This window comes from Oryzias latipes, chromosome 24 (assembly GCF_002234675.1).
Source record: "Oryzias latipes chromosome 24, ASM223467v1".
NCBI lineage: Eukaryota > Metazoa > Chordata > Actinopteri > Beloniformes > Adrianichthyidae > Oryzias > Oryzias latipes.
The window spans coordinates 591,526-605,459 of record NC_019882.2 but is presented as its reverse complement, the minus strand read 5'-3'; the positions used below and the strand labels follow the sequence as shown (position 1 = coordinate 605,459).

General features: G+C 49.8%; 2 protein-coding genes across 3 annotated transcripts in view; one reads left to right on the top strand and one right to left on the bottom strand.

The window, feature by feature from the left end:
• Positions 1 to 1,814: 1,814 nt before the first annotated feature.
• On the bottom strand, positions 1,815 to 6,860 carry btbd9 (BTB domain containing 9). Of its 2 annotated transcripts, XM_020700251.2 has the most exons (11): positions 6,619 to 6,856; positions 6,318 to 6,505; positions 5,325 to 5,688; positions 4,634 to 4,901; positions 4,340 to 4,559; positions 4,154 to 4,273; positions 3,975 to 4,084; positions 3,587 to 3,776; positions 3,405 to 3,512; positions 3,135 to 3,213; positions 1,815 to 2,924 (listed from the first exon to the last, which is right to left on the bottom strand). In XM_020700251.2, exons 2-11 carry the CDS (start codon positions 6,500 to 6,502, stop codon positions 2,733 to 2,735), a joined length of 1,836 nt encoding a protein of 611 aa, XP_020555910.1. In that variant the 5' UTR covers positions 6,503 to 6,505; positions 6,619 to 6,856; the 3' UTR covers positions 1,815 to 2,732. The 2 variants fall into 2 exon arrangements, with proteins under 2 accessions (XP_020555910.1, XP_020555911.1); XM_020700252.2 differs by lacking the exon at positions 1,815 to 2,924 and having other exon boundaries at positions 3,123 to 3,213; positions 3,306 to 3,512; positions 6,619 to 6,860.
• A 4,307-nt stretch (positions 6,861 to 11,167) lies between these two features.
• LOC101163950 (polypeptide N-acetylgalactosaminyltransferase 14) overlaps positions 11,168 to 13,934 on the top strand; it is a 126,121-nt gene continuing 123,354 nt past the window's right edge. Inside the window, exon 1 of the mRNA XM_023952946.1 lies at positions 11,168 to 11,584. Within this exon, the coding sequence (XP_023808714.1) occupies positions 11,447 to 11,584 (138 nt within the window). The 5' untranslated portion in view covers positions 11,168 to 11,446. The remainder of the gene's footprint in view (positions 11,585 to 13,934) is intronic.

The following is a 13,934-nucleotide window of genomic DNA, read 5'->3' as shown; positions in this document are numbered from 1 at the left end:
CCAACATATTCTTATTTTGTACTTTGTTATTGTCCCCATATAAAGTCAGCACAATGATGACTTGCTCATTCATTTCAATAGCTGCTAACAACCAGAGACCTTCTCCATCTCCAAGATGCCTCATTAACTTCCCTGAAAACCTGTTCAACAGAATCCTGACTCCTGCTGAGCGGCTCGTGCCGTGTGAGGAAAGGACCGGATCTCCCCATTGTTGTTTCCAAAAGACTTCATCTGCTGGACCTGAGTGGGTTTCCTGCAGTAAAATTAGATTCGCCTTAAGTTCTTTACAAAATAAAAAGAGTGCCTTGCGTTTTGTAATATTTTTCAAACCTCTGGTATTTAAAGAAACAAATAAAATAGACCTGAACACTGAACAGAATCCTTGGTGTCTAAATAAACGCTGAGATTTCCTGAAGACGCAGGAATGAGCAGAATGTCTGTCCAAAACCATAAAGCAACATAAATGGACCAACTTCCCCAAGAATAGTAAAAGTTATTTTTTATTTTTTTTAAATTATAAACCTTGTTGTTATCAACCTTGAAATGACAACCTTCTAAAGCTCAACAAAAACAGACCTTGAAGCTATGGTCTCTGGTCGTCATGGCATCACTGTCCTCCCTTCATCAGCCGTACCCCTCCTTCAGAAAGGCTCTCTTCCCGCTCCGTCTGGCTCGCTCCACCATCGGCCAGAGTTTGGCTCTTGCTTCCCGATCTTCTTTGGAAAAGTCCTCCCTGAAGTAGATCTTCATCTCTTTGCAGACTCTGTCTTCCTTGGATTATCTCCACACTTCGTCTCTCACCGTGCGCATTGCAAACTGGATGATTATGGCTCTTGGCGTGTTGTTATTCACTGCGCCTCTTTTCCCAGCCGATGAACGGTGTCGACGGTGTCCCGGAGCTTCTCCACAGACATCGGAACCACTCTGGTGAGGATGCTGAGGAGGACCTCTCTGGTGTTTTCCTTGTCTTTCTCAGGCCCCCCCATCAGCAGCGGGTCCCATCTCCTCTTATATCTTTCGCTCTCCAGACATTTCTCTCTCAACTCTTTGTTTTCTAATGAGAGATGCTCCACGCGTTCTTCTTGCAGCTTCACAATATTTTCTGTGTTCTCTTTTGTAGATTTTCCAATCCCATCCATCCGATTCTCTATGCCTTCCAATTTCTTTTCCAAGTCGTCAAATCTTTTCAGAGCTGTTTGGATTTCATCCATACGGGAATCAAGGCCGTCAAATCTGGTTAGAATAGCCTGCATGGCGTGAGTGAGGCTAGCATCACCAGCGCCATCTTGTTTTTTCGTGGCTCCTCGTTTCTTCGTTCTTTTTGGGTTTGGGCTGTTTAAGCAGATCGGGTCATTCACATCCTCAGTAACCGTTTGCTCCATTTGCACTGTTTCTTCTTCCTCACAGCTGTTTTCAAGAGCCGGGAGGTCATAATCATGGTCGCTAACGTTAGCTTGTCTTGGGTTAGCCATTCTTCATGCAGTAGAGAAAAAACGTGAAAAATATATCTGGAGTAATCCGTTTTTTTTTTCTTTCCTAATATTGATTTTCTGACACTTCTGGGGAAGGTTGGTCTCACCCAAATTCCTAATTGGACACAAAAATTGGTTTCTCTTTCAGACCCTGCCTCAAACACCACCACTCACTCCGCCATCTTCCGGAAACCACATCACGCGTTCCTTATGAACCTGAAGATGAAGTTTCTCACTCCACTCTCTCAAAACTGACATCTGTGAAACCATAACTATGACTATGAGACAGCGGGTTTTGGGGCAGTAACCATGGAAACGGCTTCAGAGACAAGAAACAGACGATGGGCTGCAGAGTGGCAACGTTTAATGACACAGCCTCACAGAGTGACGTCATCATGACGTCACAAGGAGGAACCGTCAGGAGACAACCTCAGATGAATGCAGCGCCTCAGAAACGTCACGTACGAAAGAGGAAATTACAGAACAAGAAATAAAAAAAACATCAGTTTTTAAAACATCTGCCAAAGGAACCAAACCGGTTCCCAGCTTCTACATCACAGTCTGACCGGAACTAAACCCGGTTTATTCATTCAACCATTTCATTTAAATACACGTCTAAACCAAAAAAAACGCCACTCCAAGTGTTTCAGGTTTTAGAATACATGGACTCAAAGTGCAAACACACGCAGGACGCTGATGCACAGCAGCTTCATTCAAAAACACAAACAGGAAAACTTTGAACGCGGTCAGAAGTGTCACTTCCTGCTGGTTCCACAGTGTGAAGCTGCAGCTTTCTCTCTGTCCAGAGGGGGCGGGCCGTCCTTCAGAACGGTCCCGGACCACAACCTTCTGCTCTCATCACTCACACAACTATCGGCAAAGGTTTGTGTTTTCTTAGCAAAGCAGTGTTTTATTGTGAAAGTCTGGGATTTCCTGGATGCGTTTTGCACTCGGGTATTTCCTACAAAGTACTGAGAAAACGGCTTTGCTGACTGGACGATATGAAATATTCTTTTCAGGTCATTGTTTAGAAAAACATGTCTGATGCCATGTGACCCCTCCCCCCGCTGGTCTTTCCTGCGGCTGCACGCTTCACCTCCATGAACCGTCCACACTGACCAGGGAAGACGAGAGCTGCGCTCCACGCTGCTGTGGCGGAGCGTCCGGCAGCATCGTAACAGTGCAATCTGAGCGGTGGAGTCTGTGCAAAAAGCACGGCAGGTGCTGCAACACCTGTCTGCGGAAGGGGAGGGGCTTCTTTCAATGGAGAGGTGCAGAGGAGAAGGAGGAGGAGGGCTGGCCGGACAGCAGACTGTGGGAGCGCGAGGCCCGCTGGGACCGCTGCTGCTGCGGGGCGGCCCCCCCAGAATCCGACGGGTCCAAACCCGGAGAACCTTCAGTGACCTCGGTGTCCAGCTGGGCCGGACACTCAAAGTGAACGCAGTGGAACACCTTCAGGAAACGCACACAGGGCATCAACACACGTGCACACGTACGTGCACCCATCGGGCATGTCAAACACCAAAGGGCGACCCCCCCACACACACCCACACACACTCCGCCTGTTCCACCGCTTGTTGCCTCCATTCTTTTCCTGATCTACCCCCTCTCCCTCTTCTGCCCTTGCTCGCCCCTGTGGGGCAGGTGCAGGTGAGACGTTACCTCGTTGGCGGTGTTGTGAGTCCCGACGATGCGGATGAAGGAGGCGGGCTGCTTATCAAAGGTCAGCGTCTGCCAGGATCTGAGACAGAGGAGGAACCACATGATCTTCATCAGACACGCAGAAACCTTTGATGCTTTCCTCACGTCTTTGATCTGCTTCACTTTAACGACCTTTCTTTGATGTTTTTACACAAATCAATTATTTATTAAGAGGTGAAAATCCATCCCGAGTCTGGAATCAAAGCGACGAAGATGAAGGCGACTCCGTACCGACACGCCACCTTGGTCCGGTCCACCACCCGGACCCAGTGCTGCTGGTCGGTGGACACCTCGATGTAGTAGCTGTAGGAGCGCTCGTCGCAGTCCCACAGCAGCAGCCTGAAGCAGAGCGGGGGAGGGTTCTGTCCGTCAGAGCGTTTCAGCAGACCGGCGGGCGTCAGGATCACATCTACCTCAGAGAGCCCACGGCGTACGGCTGCGCCAGCTGGATGACGATGGCTCCGGAGCCCAGCTGGTGGCAGGTGTACCCCGAGTCCCAGTCATAGTTGCGAGTGTCACCGTTGAGCAAGGCATTTCTGCTGCGGCTCACGCCCTCCACGACGCTGGCACAGCAGGCGGTGGTGGCGACGTTCTCCGCAGGAACTGCAGGTGAAAGCAGCAGATGAAGGGATGGACTCCATCAGCGAACATTTGATCCGTGACATGACTCAATCCCCCTTCAACTCCAGAAAAATACCGTTTTCATGTAAACATTCAGGATTCTGCTCCTCCGTTCTACACAGTAAATCAAACCGGACCATAACCAAAGCGGTTCTCGGAATCGGAACCAGTGAAACTTACCCAGAAGGCCGTTCTCCAGCGTGAAGGAGCGGCTGGTGAACATGCACTCAAAGGCCACCAGGTGGAAGACCTTGTTGACCGTGTTGTGGGTCCCGACGATGCGGACGTACCTGACGGAGAAAAGCTTTTAGTTTCTTCCTGCAGAACCGGGCCGCTCGTTCCTTCAGAGTCGGCTTCACCTGCAGACTCGTGGCGTGAAGTAAAGGTTCTGCCACGAGCGGCACAGGTGCTTGGAGTGGTCCACCACCCGCACCCAGTCCAGCTCGTCCATGGACACCTCCACGTAGTAGGAGTACGAGCTGCGGACGCAGCAGGCGTTAAAAGCAGAACAGCGGAGAACGTCTCCACTGACGGCAGCTCCTTACCGGCTGTCCCGGTCCCAAAGCAGGAGGCGGATGTGGTTGATGATGGACGGCTGACCCAGCTTGACCTCGATGCCGGCCCGGCCGTCCTCTTCGATGGGATGTCTGGAAAAGCCGTGGTCCAGGTCGTAGTTCTGAGTGTCTCCGTCCAGCAGCGCCGACTTCAGCTCGCCTTTGACCACCTGGGCTCCGTGCTTCATGGTGGCGAGGTTCTCTTCCGGAACTGAAATGATTCCAAGATTCCTGCTGTGAGTTTGAGGGGCAGGACCAAAGGCGGCGACGGAGGCGGGGACTCACTCAGCATCCCTCTGTAGTTCAGGTCCATATTGCGGCTCTCGGAGCGGGTCTTGATGGCGTCCAGCAGGTCATCCGGACTCACGAGGCCAGAAGGTCGCACCACGTTCAGCATCTCCGTCAGCGTCATGAGCGGCAGGCGCACCACTGACATCACTTCCTGGGTGTGGTCTCCATCCTGGTGGTGGCGGCACCAGCGGCACAACGCCTGGAAGATGTCCTTCTCCGTGGCAGCGAAGGAGTCCCGCTGGACCACGGTGAGCAGAGCGACCTGCACACAGCCCCCCCATTAAGAGGAAGTGAGGACACACAACCACCTGCTCCAGAGTACCATAGGCTGACAGCAGGAAGGGGCGGGGCTAGGACATGAAAGGCCTCTAGAGAACTCGTTCTTTGAAGAACCACAATAGAAACAAATATTCCATGTCTCTGTGGGTTCAACAAATATTTACACATTTGAGACCAAAGGAGAAGAAACGTCTCTAGGATTGAAGGAAGGAATATGAAGCCAGCTTTAGGAAGAATTTTTACAGGAATATACAAGACAGATGAAAACATTTGTATCTAGAAGTTCTTCTGTTTGAATGTTTGATCCGGTCTCTGATGAGCTGCAGAACCGGTCCAGGTGATACTGATACTTTTCCTCACACTTCAGCTGCATTCGTTAGATTAATATGTATGAACAGGAGTTTACCTTGGAGAGCGTCAGGAACCCGTCTGAGTTCAGCACCTCAGGGGCGTGTCTGTCCATGTAAGCGCAGCAGGCTGCACTGAGCGCGCTCAGACAGTACAGGCAGGCCACGTCGAACACCAGGCAGACGTTGTTGATGTGCAGGATGGTCCGCAGGAAGTCGGAGGTGGAGTCTTCCAGAGGTTGGAGGCCGTACCGGTGAGCCAGACCCAGGAAGTCCAGCAGAACCTCTTCCCGGGCAGAGCTGAGGCTGGCCCGGCCCGTGTACAGGTAGTTCAGCAGCATGGAGAAGGCTTCAGCTCGGGTCTCCTCCAAACGCACCTCGGCCTGGGGCTGGGACTCCTTCATCCCACCGAACAGCAGGGCCCTGAAGGGGCCACGCCAACATTAATGTGAAGGACACTTGAACGCCCCGGAGCTCAGAGCCATTAGATCCATCAGACCCAACGGATCCAACCGATCCATCAGGTCTAACCAGTCTATCGGATCTAACGGATCCATGAGACCCAACAGGTCAATCTGAGCTAACAAATCCATCAGATCCATGATGCAAACAGAACAGAAAGGAACAGTCAGAGTCAAATGACCTTAAAACAGCCTCTTTACCCCCCCGGGGGCAAAGACCATGACAGGAAGACACGTGTCAAACTGATCTTTCTGATCACTTCATTGAATAAACGTTTGATTCTGTCAAAATACTGATTCTTATTTCCTTGATTTAAAGCTGTCCTCCAGAATACCAGGCAATAACCTGTATCTAGAACCACATAATACACAGTGGTGGACCATAAGTGTTGTTAGGAACGCTCCACCTGTCTTCTCCCCAGAACACAGAACCCCATGAATAAATATGATGGAGAACCGTATGGATCCTGAAGAACCTAAAGTCCTGAAACCCGCAGGAACGTTATGGGTGAACTCTAGAACGATGACGTGAGTAAACGTCCCCGTGCGCTCTGCGGGTTCTCCGTCAGACTAGAACCGCCGCTTGTTTACCTGAAGTAGTGGCAGCGCGCCGCCAGGATGACCCGGTGCGCCGGGAAGCGCTTCCCCTCCACGATGAAGGTGACGTCACTGTACTCCTCCCCGAGCACCAGCGCGCCCAGCTGCTCCGACAGCAGGTGGATGTGGTCGATCTCCGACACGGAGGCCAGCGGCCGCAGGGGGTGGCTGTTGCTCATGGTCTGCCGGACACCAGACGTTAGCTCCCGCTAGGCTAACCCACAGCCACCGTCAGGAAGCCACGGAGTGATGCTTCACCTCACGCTCACCGCCGTCATTCGCCCTCCAAACTTACCCAGCAGCCACCGCGCACCTCCCTTACGAACGAAACTTCTTCCAAAAGCGCCACACAGATCAGATTTTAAAGAAATAAAAAGAAAAACAGCTCAAAAGAGCCGATCCCTCCTACATCGGAGCAGCGGAAACGGATGCTGGCCGACGGACATCAACTTCCGGTTCTTTGACGTAATTCACGGTTCTTTATCGCCCCCTACCGGAAAAGAGGATAAACAAAGATTTCTTCATCGCAACGTATCACGAACGGCCAGCAGAGGGCGCTGTTGTTACTGAAAACGTCCTTGATTTTCTGAAACAATCTGAATATTTTTTTGAACTTTATTGTTCAAAACAAATAGAACAAATATGCATGACAAGATCAATAGTCATAACAATGCCAGGGGATGCTACATGTATTACAAAAGAAATTTTACAAAAACACATTACTATGCATTGAAAATGTATAGTAATGGTATAGTATGTATGGTATAAATAAATGTATCAGATCTACCTCAGAGAGTACGAGTAAAGTATAAATGTATAGTAATATAGTAAATGAAAACTTACCTAATAAATATAATTAGATTAATTGCTACTTTTATGTTTGATTTTATGTTCTTTTCATGTAGGCCAAATATGATATATTCAAATTTCATCTGAAATTGTGAGTCTAATTTGTGATTTATAAAACGTGCAAAATAGGTGCCTGATTGTTTTCTGGTTGTTCTTTTACAAAAGGTACAGTTGGAGTCGATTATCTTATTATATTGTAGCGACCTGGGGGTTAGCCCCGCCTTTAGCCCCTAAGACTCATGGGAAGTGGGGAGTTTTGGGGGGGAAACCTTGAGTGAGAGGGCTGGAAGCAGAAGTGACCTCCATGTTGTTTGGGCTGTTTAAGTGTGGTTGAATGAACTGACCTGATCTAGAAAAGGAATCTTTGGTTCTTTTCCTGTTTATTAGTCTTTGAGACTGTCCGGCGTCTGCGGTGTATGAGGCACAGACAGCTCTCCAATGAAGCCTCTTCTTTAGCAGCTTGACCTTGCTTCCCCGCTAAAGTGACGTCCCGGTTAGGTCGTTCCAATATCTTAGCATGTATTGATTAGTGGGATAGATTCTATGTAGATGTTTGTAGGAGACATCTTTCATCTTGTTATTAATTAGTCATTTCTGATGCAGGCTCCAAAAGTTTTCCAGGGCAAGTCAGAAATAGATTTCTCTAGTAGAAGACAGCAGAGGAACCGAAATGACATTTTGCTGAAACAGGTATGATCTTGTTATTCTTTAGTTGAAACACGATTTTCCAACATTAGTGTCACTTGGAGATAATCTAGCCACAGGGGTTGCAAGCCAGTTACTTCTGTGCCGGTCCCAAGCCCGGATAAATAGATAGGGTTGCGTCAGGAAGGGCATCCGGCGTAAAAATTGCCAAAATAACCATGCGAATCATCCACAAAACTTTAGACATGCCGGATCGGTCGAGCCCCGGGTTAACAACGACCGCCACCGATGCTGTTAACCTACAGGGTGTCGGTGGAAATTTGACTACTGTTGGTGGAAGAAAGAGGGGAGGCAGAAGGGTCCGTGGCCAGAGAGAGAAGGGAAAAGGCAGGAACATAGGTTTGAGAATAGGGACTCTTAACGTTGGCACAATGACAGGGAAAGGCAGAGAGCTGGCAGACATGATGGAGAGAAGGAAGGTAGATGTACTGTGTGTGCAGGAGACAAGGTGGAAGGGCAGCAAGGCACGTAGTATTGGAGGAGGATACAAACTGTTCTATCATGGTGTTGATAGGAAGAGAAACGGGGTAGGTGTGATTCTGAAGGGGGAGTTTGTAAACAGTGTTCTAGAGGTGAAAAGAGTCTCAGACAGGATGATGAGCCTAAAGTTAGAAATTGAAGGGGTGATGGTGAATGTAGTCAGTGGGTATGCGCCACAGGTTGGCTGTGAGTTAGAAGTGAAGGAGAGATTCTGGAGTGAGTTGGATGAGGTCATAGAGAGTATCCCCAGAGGAGAGAGAGTTGTTATTGGAGCAGACTTTAATGGGCATGTTGGTGAGGGCAACAGAGGTGATGAGGAGGTGATGGGCAGGTTTGGTGTGAAGGAAAGGAATCTGGAGGGACAGATGGTGGTGGACTTTGCGAAGAGGATGGAAATGGCTGTAGTCAACACTTACTTCCAGAAGAGAGAGGAACATAGAGTGACATACAGAAGTGGAGGTAGGAGTACTCAGGTGGACTACATCCTATGTAGACGAGGTCATTTGAGAGAGGTTAATGACTGCAAAGTGGTGGTAGGAGAGAGTGTAGCCAGACAGCACCGCATGGTGGTGTGTAAGATGACTCTGGAGGTCAGGAAGAAGAAGAGAGGGTAAACAGAAAAGAAGACCAAGTGGTGGAAGCTACAGAATGAAGAAACTTGTGAGGAATTTAGGCAGAAGTTGAAGCAGGTCCTGGGTGGTCAGGATGAGCTTCCAGAGGACTGGGAAACTACAGCAGAGATTATCAGGGAAACAGGTAGGAAGGTGCTAGGTGTGTCATCTGGAAAGAGGAAAGACGGTAAAGAGACTTGGTGGTGGAATGAGGAAGTACAGGAATGCGTCCAGAGGAAGAGGTTGGCTAAAAGGAAGTGGGATGTAGAAAGGACTGAGGAAGGTAGACAGGAGTACAAGGAAGCGCAGCGTAGAGTGAAGAGAGAGGTGGCAAAGGCCAAACAGAAAGCTTACGATGAACTATATGACAGGTTAGACACAAAGGAAGGAGAGAAGGACTTGTACAGGCTAGCCAGACAGAGAGACAGAGATGGGAAGGACGTGCAACAGATAAGGGTGATTAAGGACAGAGATGGAAAGGTGCTAACAACCCAGGAGAGTGTACAGAAAAGATGGAAGGAGTATTTTGAGGAGCTGATGAACGAGGAAAATGACAGGGAAAGAAGGGAGGAAGATGTGGTTGTTGTGGAGCAGGAAGTAGCAGAGATTGGAAAGGATGAGGTTAGGAAGGCTCTGAAAAGGATGAAGAGCGGAAAGGCCGTTGGTCCTGATGACCTACCTGTGGAGGTATGGAAGTGCTTAGGAGAGACAGCAGTGGAATTTCTAACAAGGTTGTTCAATAGGATTCTAGAGAGTGAGAAGATGCCTGAGGAATGGAGGAGAAGCATTCTGGTTCCGATCTTTAAGAACAAGGGTGACACGCAGAACTGCAGCAACTATAGAGGAATAAAGTTGATGAGCCACACAATGAAGCTGTGGGAAAGAGTAGTGGAAGCCAGGCTTAGGAAGAAGGTGGAGATCTGTGAGCAGCAGTATGGTTTCATGCCCCGTAAGAGCACCACTGATGCCATTTTTGCTTTGAGAATGTTGTTGGAAAAGTACAGAGAAGGTCAGAAGGAGCTGCATTGTGTGTTGGTAGATTTAGAGAAGGGACGGCTCATGTTGCCTGTGTTAGCGACAAAGTCAGAGAAGCCAGACTGAGATGGTTTGGAAATGTTCAGAGGAGGGATAGTGGATATATTGGTAGAAGGATGTTGGAGATGGAGCTGCCTGGCAGGAGGGCAAGAGGACGGCCAAAGAGGAGATATATGGATGTCCTAACAGAGGACATGAAGTTGGCTAATGTTAGGGTAGAAGATGTTCATGATAGAGTGAGGTGGAAAAGGATGATTCGCTGTGGCGACCCCTGATGGGAAAAGCCCAAAGAGAAAGAAGAAGGAGTGTCACTTAGAGATAAGAAGGAGATATTTTCATCAAGTACAGTATCTTTAAAGAGTTCACAGATTTCAGTAGTAAGTAACTGCATCAAAAACAATAGCATACTCTTTTGGAGGAACAGCAAGGTCACATTTAAGGTTAAATTCTTCATGTCTGAGGAAACAATCTGAATATCTCAACCCAAAAAGCGATAGAAAAATAAATAAAATAAAGCAAAGCGATAGAAACAATTGAGAACATTTTTTATTCATGTGACACATCCAGACAGACGGACGTTTTCTATTCGGACTGATGTCGTTTGTGTTCGTCATCATTCGGGTTTATTTTGGGACGTCAACCGAACTCTGACCCAGAATCCGCAAGTTCTCTGCACGAACGCTAGATGGCGCTCCAGCCAAACAGACAAAAGTTTTTCTGGGTTCGCTTCAGTTCTGCAGGTTCTGTTCGGTGGGAAGTTCAGTGAAACGGACTTTTTATTCACATTTTTTTCACTATGATCGTTTTTGTTGTTTCATTCTCGTTTTTTAAAACGTTTTTATTTTATTTCTGTAACTTTCTCTGGTCAAACATTCAGAACCAAACCGAACAGAAACAGAACCGGCCGCCAATAGAAACATGACCCACAAACGTTACTGTCAGGGTCTCTGGGCTTGTCGGTCTTCCAGAACCTTCCGGAGAACCACAGCTTTCATGCGTGAACAGAGTTCGGTTCTGGAGAAGCCTCTCCGGGTCAGTACTCACCGGACTCGGCAGGTGGCGCTCCTCCACCTTTCCTCGGGCTCCACTGCCGCGCGTACCAACACGCACGAGCACGCGCAGGTGTCCTCTTGAGACTGTGGGTCCTGTCAGACCCTCGCGACTCACTTCCAAACCGAACCGAGCGGGACTTCCTGTTTGTCAGACTAGAACCGAGCCTCCCCGCGCGGGTCCTGATGGGAAACTACCGGGAATGGTCACCACACGCGCCCAAACGCCTGGCACGCACGCGGACGTGCTGTCAGGCGTGTCTTTGAGACGCTCGCGCTCAGAGTTGACAGAGAGCTCGCGCCGATTCAGCTCTCTGAGCTCCGCGAGCTCACTATGGAGCTGTGACGGCGCGCGGGCCGAAGCCACCGGCTCTTCGCGGGCGGAGCGGGAACGATGCGCGCGTGGCGGAGGCTCGCGGCGCTCGCGGCAGTGCTGGTGTGGCTGGGAGCGCTGTTTTACCTGCTGGAGCTGAGCCGGAGGAAGTTACCGGAGCCCGGGGGGGCCGGAGGGGGAGAGGCTGCCGACAGTCAGGTGAGTGCGCGAGGAAAAGAGCGCGTGGTGCTGACTGGAGAACATATGATTGATCTGACGTTTGTCTGATCAGCAAACTCATCGATAGATGGAAATTTGTCCTGATGAAACCAATAACGTCAGAAACAGGATGCAGTGGGGGAGTCAGGATTCATTTATTGATAACATTTGTCTAAAAAAAAGTCATAAAGTCAGAAACAGGATGAAACAACGTCTGTTGTTTAGGTTAAACTGAAAAAAAACGTCGGTTTTTAAACTCCTCTGTAGGATCTTCATCAGGGAATCTCTGAGGAACACTCTGATGACCAAACGTCCGTCAGTTCTCAGAAAGTTCATGTTCCTCATGGAATCTGTCTGGAGGTCAGCAGGTCAACATGGTCCGTCACCGGCCTTCACAGCGCTGCTGGTTAGAACTAAAGCTGCTGAAGTGCTCACAGTGCATGTACGTGCACGGTTTCCTGCTGGGATTTGTTAGCAGGTATGAAAGCCCCCCAACCCAAAGTAGGGGCGGGGGGGCTTCTGCTTGTCCTCCTGCAGGTTCCAGGTAAGAGCAGCTGTTTTTTTTCCTGTATGTGGTCATCTATCAGCTGAGCGGGGGCCTCTAGTGGTGACCAGACATTACTGTTACCATTGGGGGTCATGTAGACACAGGAGGAGTCTGTTAGTATAAACCCCTTCTGGATCTGAGGACAAACTTTATTCATGACAGCTGTGAGCGTTTCGTTTTTGGACTGAAGACACGGGGGGGTGGGGGCAGGACAGATAAAGGGGGTAAAAAATAGTTGGAAGATGACCAAGAAACACATTTTGTTTGTTTTACAAACAAAAAGAGGCAACAAGCTGCAGGAAGTTTATCACCATGACTTTACAATGTAGATGTTTATCAAAAAGGGTGGGGCCCATCCACACACACTCAAATCTAACCCCCCACCCCCGCAGTGGGTTCCTTCATTTAAAGAACGGTGAGGTCGGATGTTTCTGGATGGATAATTAATTAGCTGGTTTGATTTTACGCTGACATGGCTGTATTCATGAATGTCCTCTGTGCACGTGTAAACGCGTGCACGTGTTTGCTGAAGCTGGACTTCCTGACTCTGCTGGAGGGAATCTGGACGGCTTTGTTGGGATCTCTGGGTTTGCTGAGCTGTGCTGGTTTATTGACAGCAGTCTGAAGAGTCAGCAGAACCGGCTCGTTAATGAAGGGAGACAGCAGAACCGGCTCGTTAATGAAGGGAGACAGCAGAACCGGCTCGTTAAGGGAGACAGCAGAACCGGCTCGTTAAGGGAGACAGCAGAACCGGCTCGTTAAGGGAGTCAGCAGAACCGGCTCGTTAAGGGAGTCAGCAGAACCGGCTCGTTAAGGGAGTGAGCAGAACCGGCTCGTTAAGGGAGTGAGCAGAACCGGCTCGTTAAGGGAGTCAGCAGAACCGTCTCGTTAATGAAGGGAGACAGCAAAACCGGCTCGTTAATGAAGGGAGACAGCAGAACCGGCTCGTTAAGGGAGCCAGCAGAACCGGCTCGTTAAGGGAGTCAGCAGAACCGGCTCGTTAAGGGAGTCAGCAGAACCGGCTCGTCAAGGGAGTGAGCAGAACCGGCTCGTTAAGGGAGTGAGCAGAACCGGCTCGTTAAGGGAGTCAGCAGAACTGGCTCGTTAATGAAGGGAGACAGCAGAACCGGCTCGTTAATGAAGGGAGACAGCAGAACCGGCTCGTTAAGGGAGCCAGCAGAACCGGCTCGTTAAGGGAGTCAGCAGAACCGGCTCGTCAAGGGAGTGAGCAGAACCGGCTCGTTAAGGGAGTGAGCAGAACCGGCTCGTTAAGGGAGTCAGCAGAACTGGCTCGTTAATGAAGGGAGACAGCAGAACCGGCTCGTTAAGGGAGTCAGCAGAACCAGCTTGTTAAGGGAGACAGCAGAACCGGCTCGTTAAGGGAGTCAGCAGAACTGGCTCGTTAATGAAGGGAGACAGCAGAACCGGCTCGTTAATGAAGGGAGACAGCAGAACCGGCTCGTTAATGAAGGGAGACAGCAGAACCGGCTCGTTAAGGGAGCCAGCAGAACCGGCTCGTTAAGGGAGTCAGCAGAACCGGCTCGTTAAGGGAGCCAGCAGAACCGGCTCGTTAATGAAGGGAGACAGCAGAACCGGCTCGTTAATGAAGGGAGACAGCAGAACCGGCTCGTTAAGGGAGCCAGCAGAACCGGCTCGTTAAGGGAGTCAGCAGAACCGGCTCGTTAATGAAGGGAGACAGCAGAACCGGCTCGTTAAGGGAGACAGCAGAACCGGCTCGTTAAGGGAGACAGCAGAACCGGCTCGTTAAGGGAGTCAGCAGAACCGGCTCGTTAAGGGAGTCAG

Coding starts and splice junctions, on each gene's coding strand:
- btbd9 (XM_020700251.2), bottom strand. CDS start 6,502: ATGAGCAACAGCCACCCCCTGCGGCCGCTGGCCTCCGTGTCGGAGATC. Junction 5,689..6,317: donor GCGCGCTGCCACTACTTCAG/GTAAACAAGCGG, acceptor TGGCCCCTTCAG/GGCCCTGCTGTTCGGTGGGA. Junction 3,777..3,974: donor GCTGGAGAACGGCCTTCTGG/GTAAGTTTCACT, acceptor TTTCACCTGCAG/TTCCTGCGGAGAACGTCGCC.